At 40.3% G+C, this 26,148-nt stretch overlaps 3 protein-coding genes and 1 long non-coding RNA gene across 6 annotated transcripts in view; 1 reads left to right on the top strand and 3 right to left on the bottom strand.

Moving 5' to 3' along the window:
• The window catches only part of vsnl1b (visinin-like 1b), a 5,314-nt gene extending 4,922 nt beyond the window's left edge, over positions 1 to 392 (bottom strand). The window contains exon 1 of the mRNA XM_044143688.1: positions 386 to 392. Coding sequence (XP_043999623.1) covers positions 386 to 392 — 7 coding nt within the window. The remainder of the gene's footprint in view (positions 1 to 385) is intronic.
• The window catches only part of afg1la (AFG1 like ATPase a), a 27,816-nt gene extending 1,668 nt beyond the window's left edge, over positions 1 to 26,148 (top strand). The window contains exons 2-15 of one of the 2 annotated variants that reach the window (XM_044143710.1): positions 2,433 to 2,539; positions 7,722 to 7,792; positions 20,257 to 20,474; positions 21,958 to 22,009; positions 22,109 to 22,210; positions 22,431 to 22,561; positions 22,651 to 22,750; positions 23,247 to 23,305; positions 23,390 to 23,472; positions 23,552 to 23,622; positions 23,701 to 23,801; positions 24,461 to 24,601; positions 24,679 to 24,789; positions 25,627 to 26,139. In XM_044143710.1, the coding sequence (XP_043999645.1) occupies positions 7,747 to 7,792; positions 20,257 to 20,474; positions 21,958 to 22,009; positions 22,109 to 22,210; positions 22,431 to 22,561; positions 22,651 to 22,750; positions 23,247 to 23,305; positions 23,390 to 23,472; positions 23,552 to 23,622; positions 23,701 to 23,801; positions 24,461 to 24,601; positions 24,679 to 24,789; positions 25,627 to 25,767 (1,356 nt within the window). In that variant the 5' untranslated portion in view covers positions 2,433 to 2,539; positions 7,722 to 7,746 and the 3' untranslated portion in view covers positions 25,768 to 26,139. Of the gene's footprint in view, positions 1 to 2,432; positions 2,540 to 7,721; positions 7,793 to 19,825; positions 19,986 to 20,256; positions 20,475 to 21,957; positions 22,010 to 22,108; positions 22,211 to 22,430; positions 22,562 to 22,650; positions 22,751 to 23,246; positions 23,306 to 23,389; positions 23,473 to 23,551; positions 23,623 to 23,700; positions 23,802 to 24,460; positions 24,602 to 24,678; positions 24,790 to 25,626 lie in introns of those variants that run through there. The other variant, XM_044143709.1, reaches the window with a different exon arrangement.
• On the bottom strand, positions 2,720 to 5,501 carry LOC122846646. Its single transcript, XR_006373264.1, has 3 exons — positions 5,470 to 5,501; positions 4,885 to 5,366; positions 2,720 to 2,832 (listed from the first exon to the last, which is right to left on the bottom strand). It is a non-coding gene; the product is annotated as an uncharacterized LOC122846646 (long non-coding RNA).
• On the bottom strand, positions 9,960 to 20,401 carry LOC122846644 (sex comb on midleg-like protein 4). 2 transcript variants are annotated; one of them, XM_044143711.1, is made up of 9 exons: positions 20,223 to 20,401; positions 18,568 to 18,694; positions 17,383 to 17,628; positions 15,455 to 15,584; positions 14,531 to 14,731; positions 14,185 to 14,346; positions 13,881 to 14,105; positions 13,644 to 13,792; positions 9,960 to 11,762 (listed from the first exon to the last, which is right to left on the bottom strand). In XM_044143711.1, the coding sequence occupies exons 2-9, from the start codon at positions 18,568 to 18,570 to the stop codon at positions 11,637 to 11,639; spliced, it is 1,242 nt and encodes a 413-aa protein (XP_043999646.1). In that variant the 5' UTR covers positions 18,571 to 18,694; positions 20,223 to 20,401; the 3' UTR covers positions 9,960 to 11,636. The 2 variants fall into 2 exon arrangements, with proteins under 2 accessions (XP_043999646.1, XP_043999647.1); XM_044143712.1 differs by lacking the exons at positions 18,568 to 18,694; positions 20,223 to 20,401 and adding an exon at positions 17,955 to 18,121.

The raw sequence follows: 26,148 nt of genomic DNA, 5'->3' as shown, positions 1-26,148 counted from the left end.
AGCATCTACAAACATAATTTTTCGATCGTTCCAACAGACTCTCCATTGGACTTGTGTTCAGGATTAGGCTAGACTACTCTCATTCTTTCTTTTACCTAGATCTGAGACTGGACCCTTTATTTCAAACAGCAGCCTTCGAGGGCAAGCGTCCTACAACTTTCAGATCCATCTCCGGTCCAAAGTGCTGCTTTCTGTTAGTGGCTTGTATATTTGAGTTACACGTGTTGAAGAATATTGGTATGTAAAGGTTGCAGGGCCGTCAATGACTGGAGCGTAAGATGCCTGGACTAACAGGATTGTCCAGTAGCTAGCCACATCCATCTTCCCATGCTAGCACTGCCTGAGACGGTGTCCTGAGGGCGATGTCAAGTCTCATCTGGTTCACCGGACATTTTAGAAAATTTTGACTCAGGTCTTCTGGTTCTAGCCTGCTCTGCTCCTCCAGAACCGGAACCAGAACCAGAACCAAACACGGAGAAGCAGAATTCAGTTTTTTATGTTCCACTAACGTGGAACAAACTTCTAGAAAACTTTGAAACAGCTGAAACACGGAGTTTTGTCAAAACCCCACCTGTTTAGAGTTGCCTTTGATTCCTAGTAACTGGAACAATGATCGGCATCTTTGATGTTCAATCTTTAATGTTTGCTGTTTGCTGTGTTCCCTACGTGGCTTGTGGAAAGCTTTAAATAGGACATCTTATGTCCACAGATTTTCCCACACAAGGCTCAGAGTTTGGAGTTCATTTTGTCTTTACAGTAAAATTAAATTACACACTAAAGGATTTTAGTTTTTTTTGTTTACCAAGTGAGTGATTTCTTAAAGTAATTTGTTGCAGTAAATTTGATTTAAGGGTATCTGAGTCAAGGAAGTGAAGTGAATTCAAATGCGCAGCACATTATTTAGATTTTCTATCAATCCACTTCAGTTGTGCACTGCTTTTTGGTCTAGACCAATAAAATAAAATCTATTGCAGTTTGTGAGTAATGTGGCACAAGGTGAAAGCTTTGCTACTCGTTTACTTATTTATGTCTAATAATGTTTCAGCGAGCTCTAAAAGAAAAACTCTTTGTTTAGCCTTTAGTCAAACAAACTATAAATTGATTCGATCCTCTTCTTGGACGGCGGCACGGATAGTTCCATGATGCTCGTGTTCTATTTCCGTGGCCCCTGCCGGTGCCAGGCTTCGGGCCCCCAGTAAGCCGTGACCTGGATCATCACTGTCAAAGCAGATCCAGTTCACCAAAACGTTCGATCGCCGCTATCAGGTTTCCACTGCAAACAGCGTCCCCACGCCGATGACAATCACAACAAAGCCTCCGCTTGCATGTCAAGAGAGACACAGCTGCAGAGAGTCCACACAGCGCGGGGACGGCGGCGGTGGGGGACACGCAGGAGCGTGCAGCAGGGCCAGCTGTAATCTGGATCAGCGGGGAATATGGCTTATAACTGAGTGGTCTGTGAGTACCACTGTGCTTAAAACCAGCTGCGGACAGTCCGGTGTGCCATCAGCTTCGGATTAGTTTGTTAACCACATGATGAAGGCACTCAGCAGCAGCTACGACAACTCCAGCTGCCTCCCTGAAGCCCCGCCTTCATGAATTATTGACTCATGATATGGCAAATGACATAAGACGGCCAAGAATAGGCAGATGCATAATTAAACTAATGAGACAGCCGGATATTATTTAGACGTGGGGATGCAGGGATCAGAGAGGGGAACGTCCAGCAAATGTATGCATTTGCTTTTTGTCATGTCACAGCTTCAAATCCCAATGTCTTTCACTGGGATTTTTATATATTAAACCAGCATAAAGTATTGTTTAAAGGTATGGCCGGGCGATATGGACATAAGGTTTTATCACAATATTTTTGCACAACCATAGCGATTACAATAAAAGTAACAATAATAACTGTTTAGTACATCTTTTTTAGGTAACCGTGTGTTACAGCAATTATAGTCCCACAAACACAATTAAAAAACATTTAATTGTAATGCGTTTTTTTTTATAGCACACCAGTCACATAAAGGAGTGTGATTTGTGTCTCTAACTTGCACACAGTCACTGTATTTTCAAAGGTATCGATGTTTATTGATGCTCTGATTGAACAAACAGTGGAGAAAATAATAAAACTATCAAACCTGACATTAAAGACAGTTTTGGGGGGCTTTGAACATCATTAATTGGAATTTATTGTTGTCACAATAAATTCCAATTAATGATGTTCAATTTCTTATCGTTAGGAGAAATTTATCACGATAACTGATAAACGATCCGATAAATGCACGCTCTTTTTAACGATGCAAGCTTTTAGATGCATCTCTGCTTCAAAACATCCAAATCAAGCCAGGAAGTCATGAGCAGAACTTATTACAACATGACTGCATCCTTTTGGTTGTAATTCAGCCATTTTGTTCTGATCGTTGGGACAGGGACACAGGCTGATCTAAACTCACAACCCAAACAAGCAGAACAATAACCAGCGAAGGAGCCAAGCGGCCTGGTTACTATGGAGGAGCTGCAGAGTTTTACAATTCAGGTAGGAAAACGTTTTGGCAGTATTTCTGTTTGTTGACCACTCCCTCAAATCTTTTTTTTTTTTTTAAAGGTTTTATTGGCCTTTATTTGATAGTTAATTGACAGGAAAGTGGTAATGAGAGAAGAGGGAAGACATGCAGCAAAGGTTTCCAGGCCGGGAATCGAACCTGCGACGGCTGCGTTGAGGACTAAGGCCTCCTTATGTGGGTTGTGATTAACCCCTGCTCCACCACAGCACATCCCCCACTCCCTCAAATCTAGCCGTTGTGACAGAGTGGCAGGAAAAAGTGTTTGCTGAAAGAAAGGCGTTAGGGATTAGGGACAAGACATAAAGGTGTTGAGACCCAGCCATGAAGGACTGAAAAGACGAACAGGGAACAAAGAGACTGGAATAAAAACTACTCATTCCAGAACGCAATGATAGTCATTTTATTCATGCCATGTTAGTTTATGTTAGCTTGCGTTAGCTTACTCTGTCATATTAAAGTTTTCCTTTCATTTCTTCACGCTAACTTATAAAATTGTCCAAAACAAACTTGCACTAAAAGCTCGGCTGCTGATTCTGCATTTTGCAACACAAACAGAGAAAGCTGTTTTGTAATCCGTCGTGGCAGAACGCTACTACTATTAATGGTGCTTATACATTTTGTAGGATTTACAGAGATTCCCTAAATGGCGGTTTCTTCAGTTTTAAGGTGTGTGAGATGGGAGTCTAAATCAAATCTGTCATGGCTGTGACTGGTCGTTTAAGAATCAATTTTCCAAAAGGTTATTAATTTCTAATTCAGCCAATTATTCAACAGAACTTTGCTTTCCCAAAATACTATTTATTTATCTTAACTTCTGCTGTCAAGACACTGTTCAAACTTTTCCTTGAGCACAGCCCAATTGCTCTTAATCAAGCTAATCTTTATTAATTGAATAAAGATTCAAAAAATTATCAGTGGTTGCTTCTTCCCAAAGTCTTCAGTACAGCCCTTGGTCTTTAAAGGTCTGCATATTCATACGGAACTATGATATTACTATATGTCTATTATGTTCTACAATTTTTTTTAAAAAACTACAAATGCATGCCACACTTCTCAGATTTTTACTTGTAAATATCTTGGAACCATTCTTCCATCTCCTGACACTTTGTGGCTCTTTCTTCCGTCACTTTGTGTTTGATGTAGACATTAAATTAAGACAAAAAATTGGAGGAGTATGGATTCATGTTGCAAGCCGATGTGCTGCTCCACATCTCTGCAGCAGCAGCAGCAGCAGCAGCAGCATTCCGGACAGCTCCACCACACTCTGCACTGCGTTGACTTGGGCCTTCCACAACAAGCAGCAGCAGCAGCTCTAATGTGCGCCGCGGCCCCCCTCCCAAAAAAAAAAAAGAAATCAGTGCAAAGCCCCGCGTTTTGACGCTCAGCCTCCTCTGCCGCTCACAGTCCCGACCCGCATTACTGGCCACTTGCAGCTCCGCGGATGTTCTGTTTGAACCGCATGCCGGGCTGCAGTGAATGACCTTGAGGACAAACAGTTTGCATCAGGAGGACAGGAACGTTTTGGACAAGGAGGTCGGCATACTGCGGCGTTTTTATTCCCTCTTTACATCATCAGAATATAAAAACGAAGCTAAAAAACCCAGAAATAAATCCTGACTGATCACGCCTCAGCTGGGAACGGCGTGTTTTCTGCCAGACTGGGTGCCAGGAGATGCCGTATTCCCCCTATGGCGCTTTGGGCAATAACAAATGAGTTAATGGTATTGGAGCCGTGCGCCTCCTGTGTGAGCGGAGAGGAGGGAGGGAGGTGGAGGAGGGGGAGACGCTGCTGCATTCCGATGGAAACGACGCAGTGAGAGCGTTTTCCCACCAGATCCCCTCCATCACATGTTTTCAGCTCATCCAAGCGACAGACATGAAAAATGCCACAAACTGACACACCTTTATTTTTTTTGACAAAAAATCTTTTTGTTGTTGTTGTTGTTGTTATTGTAATAATCTAATAAATATTTGACGTATGCGAACACAACCTCCGCAGAGCCACGTTGGAGGAGTTTGAAGGCCAATTAGCTTATCTTCAGCCGCCCGACATTTTATTGTTTCGCGCAGTAAATCGCCTCCGTCTTGTTTCTGTTCGAGTCGCGGACCGCAGGCGGAGCGCAGAGGCTTTATTTTACATGGATGCGCAGGTGCCTCGGAGCCAGCCTTCTCCTCCATCCCCATTCATCCTCATGTAACATCATGCGCTCACACAGAAACAACACACACACACACACACACACACACACACACACACACACACCATTCTTCCATCTCCTGACACCTCACGACATGCACGCATGCAGACATCTCTTACCTGATTAAAGCTTGTATCTGCTGGTAATCTGTCGGAATTGAGCAGCTCGTCTCCTCTGCAAAGTCCAGAAGCCCCCCGTCTCTTCGTCCGACGGAAACGTTCACCTGAAAAACGGATTATTCTCAACAACGATCGCCTATTAAAAAAAAAAAAATCAAAAAAAGAAAAAGGAAAAAAATTCCGAGCGCGCGCGCTCACTCACACACACACACACACGCACACGCTCGCGCTCTCTCTCACTCGCACACGGCAGAGAGTCGCGGTTTTTGCGGGATTTTCCCCGACGCTGTTCGTCCAGATGAGGCGCAGCAGGGTCCGATCCCACGCCAAGTCTTCGCCTGTCTGTGTGCGGACTAGAGGAACGCGGCGTCACCAGTGCGCATCACAGCCTGGTGGGATGAGGAGTTCGCCTGTGCTGTGCGCTGCCGCTCCGTGTGGCTCCAGCTGGCTGCTGTCGCGTTACAGCCGCAGCCTTTGCCCCGCTGTGGATGGAGGGGGAATCATTAAGCAGGTTGTGGTAGAGAGGGCCAGGTGAGCGCTGCAAAGCTCATTAATAAAGCATCTACGAAACCAATTTAGACTTACTTTGGTTCATCTGTCCGCGAAGTTAATGTTTTTGCAACTCAACGGTAAAGTGACAAAAAAATCTTTTGAAAAGCATAAGTTTAAATTTATTTAATAAAAATTACAAAAATATTTCTTGATGGAAGATGAAGGACATTCAGAAACAAAGCAATACTGGATACTCATTGAGGATTCAGAGGGTTTGGCGATATGAACCGGAGGTTTTATCACGATATTTTTTGAGAACGATAAAAGTGACGCTAAGAACTGTTTATACTTTCACGTAAAGAATGGTTTGCGTCACTAAATGGCTCACAGTAACTGCATTTAATCATATTTTTTAAATGAATGAACATGTAATGATACACTTATTGAACAGTGAAGAAAATACTCAATCTCCACAATATGGAGTTTTGTGGGGTTTAAAACATTAACTGGAATTTATTATGACTATAATAAATCACAATTTTTATTATTTTAAGAAATTTATTATGATAAATGACTGATACAATACATTCCCACCCCTAATTCATATGTTACAAATATCTAAATTGTTTTCTATGTAACATTGATTTAATATACTGTGTATTTTGACATAAGGATATATTGAAGAAAGACATAAAGGGTTCGGGAATTACAACAAAACAGTGTCAACTTCTCCTTTTTGAACAGCTAAAATGATTCATTCTTATGTTGCAAAACAGTTTTTTCTGTCTAAATGTATGTACATGTGTTTATGTATTCTTGTTTTTTTTTTTCATTAAAGATGGCAAAAACAATTACTTTTACATTCTTTATGTTTTTTTGTTTTTGGTGCATTTACAGTAGAAAAACTTCTGTGTGTTTCGCTGGGATTTTATGCAATAGGCCAACACAAAGACGCTCAACTGCAACCTTTCGGGCTTCACTTCTTATGATCCATTTCTCTTCTAGAGCCTCAAATCTGAACAATGGGCAAGTCTTCTTAAAAACTGTCAACTGGATGTAGGTGTGGACTTTGACTAGGTCATATCGCATAATAATCTGGTTCTGCATCCCCAGAACCAGAACCAAACGAGGAGAAGCAGCATTCAGCTTCTACGCACCACAAATTTGGAACAAACTTCCAGAAAACTGTAAAACAGCTGAAACACTGACTTCCTTTAAATCTCAACTAAAAACCCACTTGTTTAGAGTCGTATTTGAAACGTAATCAAATGCAAATTTATTGACGAAACCTGACGTGATGTTAATTGTTGATTCTATGTTGCATTGTGTTTTTGTGTTTGATTTGATGTAAAGCACTTTGAATTGCCTTCCTGCTGAAATGTGCTATACAAATAAAATTTGATTGATAATAATCCCATTCCAGCTCTGACTGCATGTTTAGGGTCATTGTCCCACACGCAGGTGAACCTTGACCCCAGTTTTCAGCCATCGGGGTCTAGTAGTTTTTTAATACGCTGTATTTAGTTCCACCACCGTTTATGACCATGAGGATGGTGTGTTTAGCGTACGTGTGTCAAACTCGAGGCCCGTGGGCCAAATCCGACCCGCCGTAGCTTTTTATGTGGCCCTTTAACTTCTAGACTAACCACTAAGTGTGCTTAAATATTATGTTATCAGTCAAATCAGTGCAGTTTTTATCCGTTTCCTGACAAATTATACCAGTCAGTTCCTCCACTTTCTTGAGAATTATTGTGGAAATTCACACAAAATCAACAACATTTTTGTGCTAAAACAAAATTGGGAGTTTTTTTTGCAGGTTTTTCTCAAAAATTGTCAAAAACTTTCTTACATGTACTAGACAGCTGCCGCAGTCTTTATTGATGTCAGATTATAGTCCACAAAAAACGAAATGTCGCATTTACAGCCATAAATGAGCGCAAATATTTCCAAATTAGAACCACAAACACTTTGATTTTTTTATTACAAAAAAAAAATCACAAAAAGTATCACATAACTCTAGGGGGAATGGAAAGTTGTTCAATAATATCAATTTTAAGAATAAATTGATATTTAACAGCTTGGGAACAGGTTTCAAAAACAAATTCTGCCCTTTGAGAGCGTTCAGGATCTTTATTTGGCCCAAAACAGAAATGAGTCTGACGCCCTGGTTTAGGATGGAGCAACAGGTTTCAACACACAAAGTGTTTTCCATGTCAGAGAACAAGTTTAGTAGATCAGTAACTTCTTCAACATGTCTGCTGTCTCTCCTACGTGAAAAACTGCAAACTGAACTTCTTGTGTTTTTCTTTCAACAATGACTTTCTTCTTGCCATATTTCCATGTAGGTCAGGTGTGTGGAGCGCACAGCCGATGGTTCTTCTGTTCTCGTCTTCTGCATCTCTACAGCTACAACCAGGTATAATGAAAGAAACCTGAAGCTCTTTTAAATAGGTTTGCTCATGATTATGGAAATTCTAGCTCCCCTGAACTATCATATTAAATCCAATTATTAAAAAAATAAATCTAAAGTATTGATAAGATTTGAGTTTTAAAAAATTAGATTCACTGTCAGAGATTTTAACCCTACATACCTCAAAAATCCATCTTTTTGTTCATCTTCTACCTTAGAAGATCTTCTCTTTTTGTTTTTTTTTTCTTTGAGGAATGGTGAAAATAAAATCTCTCCAAGATGTCGAAGTTCACAGATCCCATTTCCACGTGTGGAAACGGTGTCAGCGGCGTCTGGCTTTCTGCAGACTTCGCTGCTCGCCGTTCCATCCGTACTCAAAGAGGCGAGTGTAAATGGGAATCCAGACGTTCGCGCAGGTCGGATGTCCGTGTTGTCGGTGAACATACATGCAGTTTGTGTCACGGAGAAGAGTCGTCCGTCTGTCTGGAACTTCTCACGTCGACAAAATTCATGCTGCAGTTTCCAAAACTAAATTCTGCTCACTTGATTCGCCAATGTATAAAAGTGGAGTCAGGAAACGCCTCAATATTAGATTTTACTCTCTTTAAACCTGGCCGTGATGTGAATATTAACGCTTTTCTTTATTTTCAGTTTGACTCTTTTCTTGGTGTGTTTTTTTTTATAAACATGATTAGATTATTAAGATTATTTGTGCATCTCCTCTTTAGTTGTATGGCAAAAACAGCATGACATTTGGTGGATCATTTCTTATGCAACTACACTAGGATAATAATAATAATAATTAACAACAATAATAATAATAATAATTAATAATAATAATAATTAATGATAATTGGACAAAGGCTGAATTCTGACATCACGTTTTAGACGTTTTTATACAGCTGTGAGTTTTGCGCTTAATTGCTCTTTTTCTACAACATAAAGTCCTTTTGTTGAAGTGCCAGAGTGATCTCATGTATGGGGTACTGCAGTTCTCCCCCCACCCCCACCTGTTGCTGCCGCAGGCTGAAAGGTGCTGACACGGCCATTTCCAAGAAACGGTCCATAGAAAAACATTCAGAACTCTGGCACATACAGGTCGAAAGTAATGCTTTATTTTATTCGTTTGTGTGTTCTGTTGAGATTGGAGAGACCTACACCAATGTGGTTTTAGTTTTCAAAGTTCTTTTTAGAGATATAAATCTGAATTTTGTGTCTTCACCTCCCCTTTTACTATGTTACCCCAAAAGAAAACGGTGCAAACAACCGGTTTTTGAAATTAGCTCATTAGTAAACCATCTGCCTGTGATGATTGGACAGAGTGGTGCAACGTTGCTGCTGTCTTTCTTAAATATGTTACTCTGCTGTAGGTGTAGCTGACAGGTGAACCCGCTCCTGATTAATCGGGACCCTTGAGAGCCCCACGAGGAACCGCAGACGGTCCCTGGACGACATTCAGAGCGGCAGAAAAATAGGTCACCTTCGTCAATCCCTGAGTGCGTCTGAAGAACAGAGGCTGAAACGGCTCTCAGACACAAACACAAACCTGACTCCATGCAGTGGGACTGGAACGATTAATCGTGATTAATCGTTTATTGGAATAATTGTCAATTAATTTAGTAATCGATTAATGGTTAGCTGAAGAATGCAGACTCAAAAAATGAATTTTTTGTGTCTGAAAGAAGGTCACATTCAGAGCAGTATGTAAGCCAAAGCTGTACATGGAACATGCACATTTTGTATTTAAGATAAAAATAAAAAATCTTTGTTCTACGCAGAACTCCTGAAGTTGGATAATTTTAGCTTCACCTGGTGCAAATGCTGTAAAAACCCCTTTTGCTATCTGATTATTTTTAATGCAATTGATCGACTAATGATGGAGCCTTCTTTGAAGGAATCCTCTGCTGCTGCATTGCAGGCAATAAAATGTTTATTCTCTCATTTAGAAAAGAGATTTAACTATTTGTATATTTCATGTATTTCTAATGTTGTATAAAATAAGCTTCAGTGGTTAACTAAAAAAAAACATTTTCAGAATGTGCAAATTTTTAAAAACCGATTAATCGTCAAAAAAAAACATCAGTTACTAAAATAATCGTTAGTTGCAGCATCCAAAAAATGAAGTTCTCCCTTCAAAACTTTGAGAAGAAGTGACTTCACACAGGCGCTTTGGGACTCTTGGTTGAGTTTTAATGCTCACATACAGTACAGCACAGTCAGAAGATCCTCTGCAGGTCTCACAAACACAAAAGCAAACAGTTAAATACGTAGATAAAGTGTAGCACCAGCAGAGCCTCAGCGGACTCTCCTAAAAACTCGCTCGCTGTGATTCTCAAAGTAAAACGCCTCCGTCTGAATGTCACTGGACACGCTTCACCTGCAGCATCTCACAGCAGCGTTCACTTACAAAGGTTAATCGTTTAGAAAAGGATGCATACCGTACCACCAAAAGTGGCATACAAAAGCAGTGTCAAATAATAAATGCATTTACATAACCGTCAGGGGTTTCGGGTGTTTTGGCAACTTTCTATACCGACACAAATGTTTAAATAATAATTTAAAAAAATTTTTAAAAAAACGTCATCTGAGAGTCTATGAAGCGGAGAAAACCGGCACGTAACAATCTGGCATTCTAAGACGTAAATATATCACACACCGACTGTGCCCACATTTTCTTTTCTTTATATTCTGCGTTATTTTTGCTTTGCTATGCTGCTTAAATATTCAAGTCATACAAAAACAAAGAATGACAAATCCATTACTAATACGGCAATGTGAAAAAATAGTATCAAAGTGATTTTCTGAACCTGCAGATCGAATGCGACGCTGCTTTAAATGCACCGTTGTTCAGTACTGGTACAGATATGTATTGATCCTGCTAAGTAGACGAGATGACAACATGTTTGGTTGGTGATTTATGATTATTATGGCAAAAAAACAAACAAAAAAACCCCATCTTTTTTTATTTATTAGGCTACATGTGTGAAAGATGTTTTTCAGAGTAAAGATTGTGCAGTTCTGGTCAGAAATTTACCTCCACCCATGAACATGAAATTAGAATGATATTATCATAATTTTGAGCATTTAATGATTTTATTATCATTTAATTTCTTTTCCTTTTTTTCCAATTTGTTTCCATGATAGAAAAAAAAATGGAACAACATTAAACAGGAATTAGGTCCACAACTTTGGATTTGTTGTGGATTTTCTCTAATAAGACTCAGATATTTACATACACACACCCTCACTAGTCTCTAGTTAAATATATCATAAGAGAGATATTTTATTATGGCGTCCATGATAAGGATGGGCGACTTCTGACTGGAACTGTACGCCGAGATCTGTGAACGTAGATCAGGTAGGGAGAGAGCAAGAGGCGAATTTGTGATGATTGCATGTGACATCATGAAATTATTGGCAAACTGGTTGAAAAAGAGTCTTCTGGTCTGTGAGCCTCTGGGAATCTCATCGGTTGTCTACGAGTGTCGGATCAGATTCTTTGGCTGTCCGTCTGCTTCGATTTGCTCTGTTGGTTAAATAAAACTCAAGTCAAATTTTCCCCCCCTAACGGAAGACGTTTTAAATTTTTAGCCTCTCAAACACAAAGGAATTACTTTCTGTAGGTTTTCATCCACTGAGATGCCCTTTTACGATCCGATTAGGACCATTTAATGCTAAAACGAAGGTAAAACCTATGCTAACATGTTTCTAAAAGGCTGAAAATGTAAAGCGTAAGAAGGATCCTAAATCAAATGGAGACTTTTTTCTCTCCCATCGGATCACAGACCGGCCGCCCAGAGAACCGAACCCCTCTAGAATGTTCTAGCGGACACCGGGTTTGGCACAGTTTTCAGAACTTGGTCTGCTTTAGTTTGTCGATGTGGTAGCACAGCTTCAAGGCCGGACCGAGCTTCAGTCCGAGGTACTTCATGATCATGTCGCTCTTCAGGAGCAGCAGGGCGTTTCCGTCAATCTCCTGGAAGAAGAAGATTCACTTTTTATTTTTAACAAAACATTTATTTACAGTAATGAAGTGCACAAAATGCAATTAAAAACAAGATATTACATCAGGACAAGCTTAAAAATAATTAAATAAGGTGCTTGTTAAATATCAGTTTTCTCTGGTGGGATCCCATTGAGCTGCACAGTGGCGCAGTTGGTAGAGCTGTTGCCTTGCAGCAAGAAGGTCCTGGGTTTGATTCCCGGCCCGGGGTCTTTCTGCATGGAGTTTGCATGTTCTCCCTGTGCATGGTGGGTTCTCTCTGGGTTCTCCGGCTTCCTCCCACAGTCCAAAAACATGACTGTCAGGTTAATTGGTCTCTCTAAATTCTCCCTAGGTGTGAGTGTGTGTGTGAATGGTTGTGTGTTTTCTGTGTTGCCCTGCGACAGACTGGCGACCTGTCCAGGGTGAATCTCGCCTAGCTGGAGATAAATTGGAACCAGCAACCCTCCCGACCCCACTAGAGACAAGGGTGAAAAGAAAATGGATGGATGGATCCCATTGAAACCCCATAGCTGCAGGAAATGTTTCGTATTCCCCGTGGCTCTGTGGAAGCAAAACTCCAGCCTCAACCTGGCCGTGACGTTACACTTCCACAGAGCCACTGCATCGACTTGATGCATATGTGGAAATCAGTGAGGTTTTCCTCCTGGACTCACAAAAACAACTGTAAGGAGTTAAGGATGGATACTTAATAGTTATGAATCAAACGACCAATCAGGCATAAATGTATGATTTCCTTAATCGGGGAGCTATTTTTTCAACTTTACAAAAAACAAATTTGGAAAAACAAAATATATCACAATCGGATGAAATATCGGCACTAACATCGGTATTGGCCAATAATCGTCTTTTTCGTTTGCGTTTTGGTAAAAGAAAACGTTTTATTTATCGGTCCGATAAAAAAAAGTGGGCCTATTTTAACAACCAGTATTGATTTCCATGTTCTTGACATTTGTTTCGGGAGGTGCAGGAGAGCAGGGTGGTCATGTGGTTTTTGTTTCGTCATGTGACACTGACAGTGAGGCAGCAAAGGATTGTGGGGAGTTTAACTGAAGCAGTGAACCAGTGGTACTCTTGGGAAGGTCATCATGTGATTGGTTGTAAATCTCTCTCTCCTGTAACTGGATTCTTCCATTAGCATTTCGAACCAAACTGTTGACCGTGAAAACAGTAATCTTGCTATAAATGTTGGGTTTCCTCTCTACTGCAGGTGCTTGAAGGCAAATCGAAACAGAGTGTGTTGGATCTTTAAAGACTAAAAGGTGAACCAAACAGTTTTGCCACCGAACTCTAAAATACGGCGATCAGGCTTGGACATTTTCCCTCATTGAAAACATACCTGCAGTTTTGCCTGGATTCTTTTATGCATTTTTGAGAAATCCTCGAATCTCCCATGGCAACCACTTTGAGATGCTAAAGTTTGTACTTTTCAGGAGAACGGTTGTAAACGGCATAATGGAGGAGCAGTGTTTTGATGACTTCCTAAAGGCGGAGTGTTGGAAAGAGCAGCAGCTTCTTAAAGGGACAGAGGCCCAATTTCAAGGCATCAAATTTAGAAGTCAGATCTCTGTAAAGTTATATTTTAAGTACAGAACATTTTTATATCAACTGAAGGTGACAGCTTCTTGTTATTTGTGCTATAAAATGGTACCCTGGCCTGGAAAATACATAAATATATTATTTAAAATTATGACTTATGGGTCTTAAACATGGGATCATGTGACAGCCTCAGAAACCTCATCTGTAGGATGAAACCATCATTTCAGCTCAATCTAAAGGTCTTCAAAGTTCTTGTCAGAGCTGTGACAGTCACACAACTAAGAGTTCATGTCGCTGCACACACATCCGACTCACATGCTTCCTGAAGATGTCTGCATGGGGGCCCAGAGCCTGGGGATCTGCATCTCTGATGAACCAAACCACGTCCTCCACAGACCACGTGGTCGGGTCCTTATTGGCCGGAGCTTTGGATTCCTGGGATTCTGGAGACGCATTATATCCTCCTGAGAGAACAGAGTGAGGAGTTTTTACTCCTGTCGGCGGAACAAAGGTCAAACCCCAGGACAGGTTTGTGTTGGGGCAGTCTCTCACCCGTCCTGTTGCCGTCCGGGAACATGCTGGGGCCAGAGGCCGGCTGCCTGCACATGCTCACGGAGCCCGAGCCGCCGGAGAACTGCTGCGAAGAGCGAAACCCGTAGGAGGACTTGGAGGAGTAGGACGAGCTTATGGAGCCGAAGGCGGAATCGCCGTGGTCGACGGAGTAGCGCTTGCCTTCCGACTGGTCTCCATGATAGTCGTCGGCCACAGACGTCTCAGCTAGTGCCAAGACAGAGCCACGTCAAGACAGAATCAGAGCGAGTTTGGTGTATCTGACTCTTGGAGGCTAAAGCGATACCGTCTGAGTGATAGGATCCACCGCTGCGCTGGCTAATGGGCTGATCGCTGAAGAGGTTTTCACAGTGCAGGCTGCGACAGAGCTTCTTGAGGAAACGAAGCACATAGTCGATGCTGTTCACCACAGGGAGGCTCAAAAGATGCTGCTTCCCATCAAATGTGGCTGGAAGCGCAAAACGACACCAGTTTACACTTTATTTCTCACAAATCGGATTATTAAACCTCTACCGAGGGGCCGGGGGGTTTTCTCTCCTCTCAACCCAATCTCAATTTAAGTGCAAAGAAATAAATAAAAAGTTAAGTAAACAAGCAGAGAACAACACCTGGTCGAGGTCTTGGTACAGCACCTGATATTTTTTCTCCTCCGTAGCCTTGCGTGAGGAGAGTGAACACGGTTTTTTGCTGGAAGGCGCTGTCGATGCAGCCCTGGACGGCCTGCTGGAGCACTACGGACGGCCGGTCGGGTCCGAAGTGATCGGGAAGCTGCTGGATCTTCTTCCTGTCCAGGTTGGGCCCCGTGTTGGCCTGCTTGTTGATGTAGATGCAAACTGAAGCAGAGGAGAGATGGTTTTTCTGACAAGTTTGGGTGTTTTTTTTAAATCTCTTGAGGTCGGGTATGAAGGGAACCCTGGAAAAGGCATTAGTAAGTTATCAAGTCATGAGTTGATCTAAAGTTGAGTAACGAATGACTGAGAAGCGGCTATCTCTTAAAAACCAAAGATTTCTCTCATGTAAAGACAGTTGACTGTCTTTCCATATCATAAAGGTAGGTTTAAAAAACATGTATATCATGAAACTTAAAGAGCTTGTTGAGTGTTTATATTTCAGAACAGAACCACATAAAGTTCATTTTGCATCCCACACTGGAGTCTGTCTTCTCTTTGCCATTTCTGGTAATGGCCCCGCCATCTTTGTTTCTGTGTCAACTGGCTCTGGTTAAGGATGACCAGCAGCACCCTCTTCTGGATTGCAACCAAACTACAAGTCAAAAGAAGGCATAAGTGGACTTTATTAGACAATCGATTGGAACTCATTTTAATCCAATATACCATTAATCGACAATTAATCGTAAGTCGATAACTTGTTTGCATCCTTAAAAGACCCTTTTTACTTATTTCATTTTAGATATTTCCAGATTTTATCTGGTCAGCCAGATAAAATCCAACTAAAAACGTTAAGGTTTGTGGTTAAGAGGTTTTTGAACAAGAAAAACTTCAAATTATATGTAAACTTCTACAAGGTGCTATTTAAATTTTTTTTTTCATTTTTACCTGTTAGCACCTGGGCTGTGGCAGAATGGGGGATGGTGGCAGCGTCCTGAGGGATGGAGCTCATATCAGGCTCTGGCGTGCTGCTGGGTGGAGAAATAGCCAGAGGGGTCATCACCATCCGCGGTTTGAGCTGTAGAAGAAAAAGTTTCACAATGCTTTTTAATCACGCAGCAGGAGGTTAATTATCAGAGAGCTTTTTTAAGAGTTGCTCCTCTAAAGTTGGAACAATAACGTGTCTGCTGCAAAAAAATAAAAATAAAAATCTCCCAGATGTTACGTTTTACGCGGTGGTAACACTAACAAGGTAAGCTGGGGTTTCACAAGTTTAACTTGTGAATTTCTGGTCAGACAATTTCTGTGCTTTCAAGTCATTTAAATTTGAGTAGCAAGAGGAAGACGCACCCCACAGCGTGACGTGATGCCTCAGTGTCGGCAAAGATCAGCAGCTGGCTACGAGCAAAATGCCGCTGACTTCCCCTCAGTTAAACGTTCATCATCAGATTTTATTGTTGGTTTTTTGCACTCTGGCAAAAACAGGTTCCTTACAGAACAAAGAGGTCAAAAGGTCAAATATTTTCAAAGGTTCCAAGAATTACCATATTTTTCGGAATATAAGTCGCTACTTTTTCCCCACGTTTTGCACCACGCGGCCTATAGCCCGGTGCGGCTTTTCTGTGGATTTTTCTTCAACCACCAGGGGGCTCTTTAGCAGGAAGTGAATCATTGGAAGTCAAAATTGGAGATCAAAGAAGAAAGTGATCATTTTCATTTAAAATAAGCACATGCTAACATCAGGCACGACGGAGAAATTTCTTTAAACTCATGTGATGCAGCTTTTAAGTTGAGGGCAGGACAGGAGGGAAGTAGAGCTGCTGCTCTAAACTCAGAAGTAAGTGGAATAAATAAAACAAAATATGAAGAAATTTTACAACTCGTTTTTGTTAGATGCTTTTTGTTTCACACTTTATACTTTTACGCAGTTCTGTTGAATTTCTGTTTAAATAAACAGAGACACATTTTCATAAATCAGAGATTTACTTTGACTTTACCGCAGAGTTGGAAAAGATAAATAGTTGAATTTGAAGCTTAAACAGATTTGTTTGAGCTTCTGTCAATCAGATTGAAAATTAAACCCTGTCTACTGACTGGATTGACTTTTTTCTCACCATTAATAAAATGTGTATTTTTTTATTTTCATGAGTGATTTATTAATTTACTTTTCTTTTTTTAAAAAAAAAACAAAACAAAACCAAAACAAACCCTAACCCTTAAAATCCAAAGTTGAACATTTTTTAAGTAAATCTTGTATTTAAGTAATTAAGCCAACAGTAAGCTACGATTCTTCTCACTCCTTCTGAATATTTTCCCAGGTTGTTCTATAGTTATTGTATTTCCTTAAGTTTTACTTGATATTATGACATTTATGTTATTTCGTAACAAGTAGAAAGCTATCTATCATTTACATATTCAAAATAAAGGCCAAAACAAAACAGATTTCTGCTGTTAAATTTGTTGTTTTTGTAATAACATCCCTCAGGATGGGTGTAAGGACTGTGGGTTTCTGGATATAGGATGTATCATATGACTGGAGTGTTTTGTTTTTTGGTCATATGGTAAAAAAAAATACAAATAAAATATCACAAATCAATTAACGGGAAGAACAGTTCAGATTTTTCAGCATTTGATTGGCTGATAGCCCAATCAGAGCTCATCAAAACACCATTTTGCCAATGTTAATATCTGAGGGTTTTTTTTTCTTTTCATTCATAGTTAAAAATAAACAAAAAACAACAAGAAAAAAGAAACATATCAGCCAAATCAGAAATGCGCCCCAGTCTGTGTTTCCAGCTCCCTGTGCTCACATCCATTTTTAATCGCCCACCCAGCACAGTCCAATCAATCCTCTGCTTCCTCCCCATCTGGCTGACCTTGAAGCCCGGCTTTCTCCCCCTCTTCTTCGGCACTTTGAGCGGCGGCAGGGACTCGGGGTACCGGTTGGGGAAATCCATCTTGGCCACGCTGCGGAGAGGGGGCCTGCCCCTCTTCCTGCCCGGTATCTTCCCCGGCTGGCTGGGGATGAAGGAGGGAGCCACTGCGGCCGACTGCATGTCACCGTTGCTGCTGCTGCTGCTGTCTGACTTCTGTGCCGCTGCAGCAAGTACACTCATCTGGAGCTGCAGACAAAAATGAAGAAGAAGAAGAAGAAGAAGGGGGGATAAAAAAAAAGAGCCTTTCAGACCTGCACTTTGCTTGCACATTGATCCTGGATACTACAAGTCGCAGCATTAGCATCAATTAGAAGCGGGCTGGGTTGGAAAAGGAAGCGTGGATTGCAGCAACATCTGACCAGTATAAACACTCTCAGGAGAAGCACTTAGCTCTGCCATAGTTAAACAACACAAAGAGAAGCCATGGACGACCTGTAAGGGAACACCGCCTCCATCCTGCACTGATAACACATAAATAAACCTGATAGGGGAAGAGGGGGAGTCACTATTACCTGCTGTCCTCTACTGTGAAAGCCCAGCAGCAGAGAGCGTTTGTTTTATATCCAACAGGCCTAAAGGTGACAAACAGCTAAATCCCTCACAATGCAGGAGAAGCCATCTAGGTTGTTTTTGGGGGTTTTTTTTCTGCATGCGGTTTCTCCTCGTCTCCCCTTTTGGTGAACACACTGCTGCTGCTGCTGCTGCTGCTGCTGCTGCTGCTGCTGCTCGGCACACAGGCTGCAGACATCTCATTAGACTAATGCATTCAGCACTGACAGAGAGAGAGAGAGAGGGAGAGGGAGGGAGCAAGAGGAAAGGGGGGGTGAAATTGACTTCACTATGGCTACCCGGCTATGAATTACCATTAAGATGACAGCGTCTACCCTGGTGTTAAAAGAAGAAGAAACAGAGGAGAGGGGGAAAAAAAAAAAACTCCATCAAAAAACAACCAACAAAATAAACAGATAAGGACTGTGGTTAATCTTTTTCCCCCCTGCAGCAGGGCATACAACCAGAAACAATGAGCCGGCTGCTCTCGTGCTCAAAACATCTTAATGTGAGGAGATCGGCGTGAAAGACGAGGCATGTAAACAAACGAGGAATCGATCCGTCGGCTGCACTCACCATCCGAAGCAGATGTGGAGATGTGGAGTATCCCCGCGCTCCGGGCTGCTGCTGCTGCTGCTGCTGCTGCTGCTGCTGCTGCTGCTGCTGCTGCTGGCTCTCCTCCCTGCCTCCAATAGCAGAGCGCCTATATGAAAGCAAGGCGGATTCCACTGTAATACTGTACGCATGTGTGTGTGTGTGTGTGTGTGTGTGTAGAGCAGACACTGACAGACAGTGAGCGAATGACAATATGTGTGTGTATGTGTGTGTGCATGCATTAAAGAGACATGAAGGGAGAAGAGGAGGGTGGCCTCTGTTGTCATGACAACAAGCCTGTAAGCCCTGCCGGTTGTCTGCCATGTTTTTATCAGCGACTCTGGCTCAGTGCAGAGATGATAGTTTCTCCTTTTTGTTCCTTTGAGTTACAATGTTGTTATGGATTAAAGGCTGCAGAGGTTTATAGGGTAATCACTGGCATGTTAATGTTATTATTATCATTTTATAGATGTTTTATGAAGAACAAAAGATGAAAATGCTTGAAATATATAGTGGTTTTAGCTATCCGAATGGTATCAGGTAGTGTTTTTCTTTACTGCATTATAAAACAATGACTGTGCAATGAAGGAAGTTGTGGGAAAACCTCCAAAAACATCTATCAAAACCATCTAATTAACTTCAGTTTGAGAAAGAAATAAAAAAATAAAACAATTGGAAATGCTTTCAGTAATTATTTAAAATTAACTAAAATACATATTTAAAAGACCAGTAATGTAGCAACTATAAAAAAAAAAAAAAACTTCTGAAAGATTATTTCAGTTGTATCAATATACATTCCAGAAATAACTGTGTTATCCATGTTTTTCCTAGCATAACTTTTATGTGCAGGGCCTTACAAATGTATTTATACGTTTGTAAAGCCCGTACAAGTTGTTTTTTTTTTTTTTTAATTGTCACATTGTACGAGGGAGAAAAATGTTTCAAAGTTCGTCACCTTCAAAACAAAGTTTTATCTATTTTATTAACCTATTTTGTGAAGTAGAAGAAAAAGGCCAAATAATTTTCCAAACTTTCTTCAAATAATATCCTGTCTTTTCCTTTTTAACATCTGATACCGCTAACTAAAAATAAATGCATTCAAATATTTTGTCGCATAAAAACAGCAACAGAAAACGTCGAATGTTTTCTAAAATGTAAAAACTCAAAGTTAGAGATCTGTCGCCCCCTGCAGGATTTAACAGAAACTCCTCACTGTTCTTCTGTTCGGTATTGCTGTGATAATAAAGTTTCGCAGATGACCTTTGACACCAAGATGTCAGCCTACATGCCGCTCTCTGTGAAGATGTCACCGTCAGCCTGGGTGGGAATAAAGTGCGTTTTTAAAGAGCAGTTTTGTTCTAGAAAGATTTTAAAATGCCTAACAGAGCTCTACAGGCGAGGTGAGGCGAATTAGTTGGGTGTTTTAATATAATTAGTGCTTCTTTTATTAAAAATATCTATAAATGTGTCATTTGACTTGTTAATTGTATGGTTATTGTTGTTTTACACAAAGAAATAGTGTTTTTTTTTATTTTTTTTACACTTTCTCAGCTATCAAATGAGTTACCTTCTAAAATTTGCTCGCTTTTATAATCACAGCTCTGACTTTTGAAGAGGGAAACAATAAAGTGACGTACCTTTTTTTTTTGTTTTCGGTGTGATGTCTGTCAGGTTACTCGGTGACAGCTGGCCAGGCGGCGACGGCGCTGGAGGTGGAGAGCGGTGTGACCGCCGCCGGGTTCAGCGGTCCTTTGGATCACTACAGCGGGCTGATCCGAGCCGGGAGCCTGCGGGAGGACGAGCACCAGAGAGCGGTACTGCAGAAGCTGGACGAGCTGCACAAAACGCTGAGAGGATACACCAATAGACCCACATCCATCATGTCGAGGGTAAACATTAACATACATGTCCTCATTTTTATGTGACCACTAAAAAGCCGCGTATTCTTACGAGTTAAAGCAGAAAAACATTGTACGTACGTTTTCTGAAGTGTAAGGGTTAAAAGTACGGGTTGCCAAATGTGCCAAAAATGTTTGTTAGTGAACAGAATTTTCTGTGTAACTGCACACAGTGCGGCAGCTGATTGTTGCATTGTCTTTGTAAAGACATATTTAGATAGAACGTTTAATGTTATTGGTTGTATTGGTGTCCATACAGATGTGCTGCTATTTGATTACATTGTTCACTTTTTGAGTTCATGCAATGTGTTTGTTTTGTGTCATTTGTTGAAGTGTTGTTCTGGTTCACGGTTTTTACCTATCATTGTGTGATTTCTCCCTCTGCTGTATTGTCTATCATACAAAATAGGATTAGAGCCACTGAAAAAAAAGAAATCTGACTTTATTTTTCTCTCAAAATTTAGAGATTATAATCTGAAATATTATTATTATTATTATTATTATTATTATTATTATTATTATTATTTTATGTAATTTGGAAACTGGTAAAAGAACAAAAAATCTTAAAAATATTTAAGTACACATCATCATAAACTAATAATTGATCAAATGTCATCTTAAAGTCTGAAATATGAGATTTTATGTAAAAATAGGGCATAGGCCATAATTGTGTGTTTGAGCAGAATAGTTATCCTAAAAAAATGACCATATCAACACAAAAATCTTTAACCAGAAACAAAATTTCAGATTTTTTTGTTCTTGGCTACCAGTAGGATTTTCTGTAAATCCTACAGAAAACATATAAGATGACCTAAAGAGAAAACAGCAGAAGAGAAGACAGAGGACTGTGGACAGGTTTAGTCAAAGATCTGTCTCTCTGTAAGATGCAACCTTGCGAAACGTCACAGGAGAAAACTGTGTTCTGTCCTACTGGAAAAAGGACAGAACTCAGGTAGTCGATTCAGGGATCGACTACCGCAAACGGAGTTTTACCATCTTTGCCGACAATTGTGTCGCCAGAGATTTTGTTGGGGAAAAAAATGTTAATGTTGGGTTTTTTTTCTTCCCACTGAATATATATGCAAACTTTTCTCATTTTTTCTTCCTCCCATTCAAGATCTTGAAAAATACAGTGCTTCAGTATTTTTAGGGTTGTTTTTTTTAACGTCTGATCCGTTTAAGGATTTTTTTTTGTTTTTCTCTTCCATCATTATTGAGTTTATTTAAACTTTGCTTTTAACTTTGGAATTTATTGAACGTCTTAAATTTCCTTATGGGACCAATAAAATAGCTTTGAATTTGAATTGAACAAAAATATTTCAAATGCTTCACTAATGGTAAAAAGAGAAGAAAGCAGCCTCTGCTTGTTCATGAAACTGCTTTCAATTACTTTTTTACATGACGAAAAATCTTCCTAACTCAAACTGGTCAGAATCTTGTCACTGATTTGTGTGTGTGTGTGTGTGTTCTCCAGTTTTTCTCCAAACCAAAGCCCCCTCAAGGCTGCTACATCCACGGCGACGTCGGTAAGAGAACTGAAGCATGAAGCCTGATCATCTGGCTTTAATGCGTTTTTATTTATTCGTACAATCCTAACTGTTATGTTTTTGTTTTTTTTGTTTCAGGCACAGGGAAGACGATGGTGATGGACATGTTTTACTCACATGTGGAGACGGAGAGGAAAAAGAGGGTCCATTTCCACGGTTTTATGTTGGACGTGCATAAAAGTGAGTGGTTTGTCTGGTTCTGAGGTCACAACGCTTTGGTTCAGTTCAGAATAATGGAAGAAGAAATTATCTCTGAATGCATCGACAAAAACAACATGCTCCTCCTCTATCGAGAGACAGAAGTTCATTTTGGGAAAACTCACACAGGGATGTGAAAACTTCCCCAACTTTTAATTTTTAATTATTTTTTTTGCACCTAATTGTCGCTGTTTGGTTTCAGGAATCCATCGGTTGAAGCAGAGCATGCCCAAAAGGAAAGCAGGGAAAATGGCCAAATCTTACGACCCCATCGCTCCGGTTGCTGAGGAGATCAGCGAGGAGGCCTGTCTGCTTTGCTTCGATGAGTTCCAGGTGCTTTGGATGACCTTCTTAAAGAAACGGAACCCCCACCTGTTTATTCACGCTTTTAAAATTACTTTTGTTGCTAACTTTCATTCCAGGTCACAGATATCGCCGATGCCATGATCCTAAAGCAGCTTTTTGAAAATCTGTTTCTGAACGGCGTTGTTGTTGTGGCGACATCCAACCGTCCACCTGAAGGTCATTAGTGAGGTTTTTAGTACATTTGCTCAAAACTGCATATTTTTTGTAGTTTTTGTCTGGATAAGAAGAAACCGATCGATTAAATTTTAAAAAACATTATTGGAAGTTTTTCCTCCCCAAAACAACCAAAATTAAAGATTGTAGGTCTTGTGTCACTCTAATATTATTCTACTGGTAAAATTGTAGCTTGGCACATTTACCAAGGCAATAATTCTAATTAAACCAGCAGAGGGATCATTTTTATAATTATAATTTGTAAGAAAGGGAAGATGAAACCACTGTAGACCCAAAACTTTAAGAGTTTTTTGACATCATTAAAAGAAACACATCAAACACTTTTGGACTCGGATGGGAAAAAAATGAAGGAAAATATTCAGGCGGTTCTTGGTGATAAGAACAGGATTTGGGTCTGTTTCTGTTTAAAACTGATTCATTTATCTAATATTTCTCAAAAGCTGCAGCTAACATTTTTAAACCCGTTATGTTCCATCAGATTTGTATAAAAACGGCCTGCAGAGAGTCAACTTTGTGCCTTTTATCGCGGTGTTGCAGGTAAGTTAAAACAAATTGAACCCGCCTCCCAGCTGTGCGCAGACGGCCCTTTTAAAGGTGAAACATCTCTTTGGCCACCCGCAGAAATATTGCCAAACTCTTCGCCTCGATTCGGGGATCGACTACCGCAAACAGAACAGACCTTCTGCGGGGAAACTTTACTTCCTGTAAGTCACGCTCGGCTTGACGAAAACCCAGCGCCAACGCTGCTTTTCTGTCTTTTAGCGATTCTTTCATTCTGTGTAGCTCCAGTGAACCCGACGCCGAGGCAGCGCTGGACAAAATGTTCGACGAGTTGGCTTTTAAACAGAACGACAGTGAGTGCTGAGCTCTACACCTGCCAATGTCTGCTGCTGTGGCGCACGGCTAACGCTTGTATTTTTTAAAATGTTTAGTTACTCGGCCGCGAGTTTTAAACGTTCACAACCGGAAGGTCCGTCTGAACAAAGCCTGCGGGACGATCGCAGACTGTACGTTTGAGGAGCTGTGCGACAGAGTGAGTCTGTTTGTTTCGCATTTTTAAGGTTGATATTGTTTGACCTGACAGGGGTCATGCATTCAGCATGTGTCCATAAACACAGAGAACCTCACACTGCAAAAAAACAAAACAAAATATTACCAAGTATTTGGTCGAGTTTCAAATATCTTGATATACTTGAAGTAAGAGAAAACTAATTAACAAGTAATTTCTTAGCAACATATAAGGGCTTGTTTTAAGTTAATACTTTCTTAATATTGATGAAAAAGCAGTGGTTAAATTTGTCAGATTATTTCACTAAAAACCTGGGAAAAAAATCTTGTTATAAGTGAAATAATCTGCCAATGGAACAAGAACTTTTTCATCAATATTAAGGAGTTATTGACTTAAAACAAGCCCCTATTTATTGCTGAAAAGTTGTTTTTAAGTTAGATTTGTCGTATTTCAAGATATTTGCACTAGAAACTAGACAAAAACTACTTGGTAAGATTTTGTGTTTTTGCAGTGCACTTTGAAAAACACAGTTTTAAGTGACTATCTTATGAAAATTAAACATTTGTTTTCTATTAAAGGTTTTTGAGTAAAAATTAGTTTTCATGCTCTTCTTAAATCTAAGATGAAACAAGTTTAATTTTTTTTTGCTGTACTATTTTGAAACCCAAAAATCTCTCTTTCAGCCTCTAGGGGCCAGCGACTACCTGGAAATATCCAGCCTGTTTGACACGGTCTTCATCCGACACATTCCTCTGCTGACGCTCAACAAGAAAACTCAGGCCAGGCGGCTCATAACGCTCGTGGACGCTCTCTACGACCACAAGGTACGTCGCCGCCGCCGCTCGTTCGCCCTCCAGGCCCATAGAGCGAGACGCAAACATGGAGTCTTCTGTCGGCTCAGGTTCGTGTGGTGATACTCGCCGAACGCCCCCTGGAGGAGATTTTCGTTCACGACGGGGATCACAGACACGACGAGAGCCACATTCTGATGGATGACTTGGGGCTGAAAAGGGTGAGAGCGGGAATCCGTTTTACTACTGAACCTGTTTTCCATGAACAGTCTGTGCTGTCGGGACAGAAAAACATCAGCAGTGAAAGAGGCTGTCACTCACACGGGCTTAGAAAAACGTCAGGAAACAGAAGTGCAGATCCAAAGAGTCGAGTTTCTAGTGGAAATATGTGAATGAACTTGAAATAAAACAAAGCTAACTCACTAGTAGTGTTTCAGCAGGAGATAGGGGTTTGTTTTAAGCAAATGATTTCTTAAAGTATGTATGTAAAATCAACTCTTTTGAGCTTGTGATGACTTCCTGAAGGCAGTTTCAAAAAGAGCATGATTTTTTTAGAGACCCAGTGTCCTAACTTTTATTTAGCTTGAAAATCCTGTTTGGTTTCTTACTTCTGTTTAATGAGTAAAAGTTAGTTTTTACGGTTTAAGTGTAACCAAATCTCTTCCTTTTCCAAACTGAAATTATGCATTCATATCTGAACATTTCTTGATACATTTTTTCAATTTTTTTGTAAGAAGTTATAAAACTACAATTTTTTTAAATTGTAGTTTTATATCTGAATCAAATTATAGATTTTGCTGGTGATTCTGTAAAAAATTGAGTAACTCTGTCATTTTCCGTCTGTCTACAATGTTCTGAAAGTTGAAAATAACGTTTTGCTTTTCTGATTGGACCAGCATTAAATCTACTCCTTTTCTTGCTGCTTTTTAAATTATGTGGCCAAAATCAAAATTTAGTGCCCCAAACTTCACTGAAAAGTCACATTTCTCCACTGATATTCTTGTATTTCTCTAAAGCGTCGCCTGTTTTCACTCAGTAAACGTTTCCCTCCGTTACAGGACGAAGCCAGCAGTCTGTCCATCTTCAGCGGCGAGGAGGAGAAGTTTGCCTTCCAGAGAACCGTTTCTCGACTCACAGAGATGCAGACTGAAGATTACTGGCTGGACGGGGACAGAAGCTTAAAAGCTTCCGGAAAATGAGAAAGCAGGATACTTTATGGACTACTCTCATACATGCCAAAAAATAAATAAATACTACACTACTCTATCTGCCCTTTGCTCTGTGCAAAGGGGAGATTGCTTAACAGCATCTGTGCAAATGTACATACAATATTTATTAGTACATAAAATCATTTTATCATTTAAATGCAAAATTTGCACTTTAAGGTTCATTTTAAGGTGGATTTTTTGGGAAGCATGTCGCTTTTAATCCAATGTTGTATAATAACTCAAGTTTCTAACTTCTCTGTTGTTTGGGGGGGAAAAGATATAAAAACACAACATGGACAGTTTATAAAGATGTAGAGGTTTATGAGTCTGTTTTGTTTTAAGTATTTCAATAAAATGATTTCTTACTGACTT

This window comes from Gambusia affinis, linkage group LG16 (genome assembly GCF_019740435.1).
Source record: "Gambusia affinis linkage group LG16, SWU_Gaff_1.0, whole genome shotgun sequence".
Classification (NCBI taxonomy): domain Eukaryota; kingdom Metazoa; phylum Chordata; class Actinopteri; order Cyprinodontiformes; family Poeciliidae; genus Gambusia; species Gambusia affinis.
The sequence above is the reverse complement of the archived record's forward strand: the minus strand, read 5'-3'. Positions and strand labels throughout refer to the sequence as shown.

Excerpts from the sequence above, each read along its gene's own strand:
- LOC122846644 (XM_044143711.1), bottom strand. Across the intron at positions 14,347-14,530 it reads CGGAGGAGAAAAAATATCAG|CCACATTTGATGGGAAGCAG; the intron begins GTGCTGTACCAA and ends TTGCGCTTCCAG. Across the intron at positions 11,763-13,643 it reads CAGACATCTTCAGGAAGCAT|GAGATTGACGGAAACGCCCT; the intron begins GTGAGTCGGATG and ends TTCTTCTTCCAG.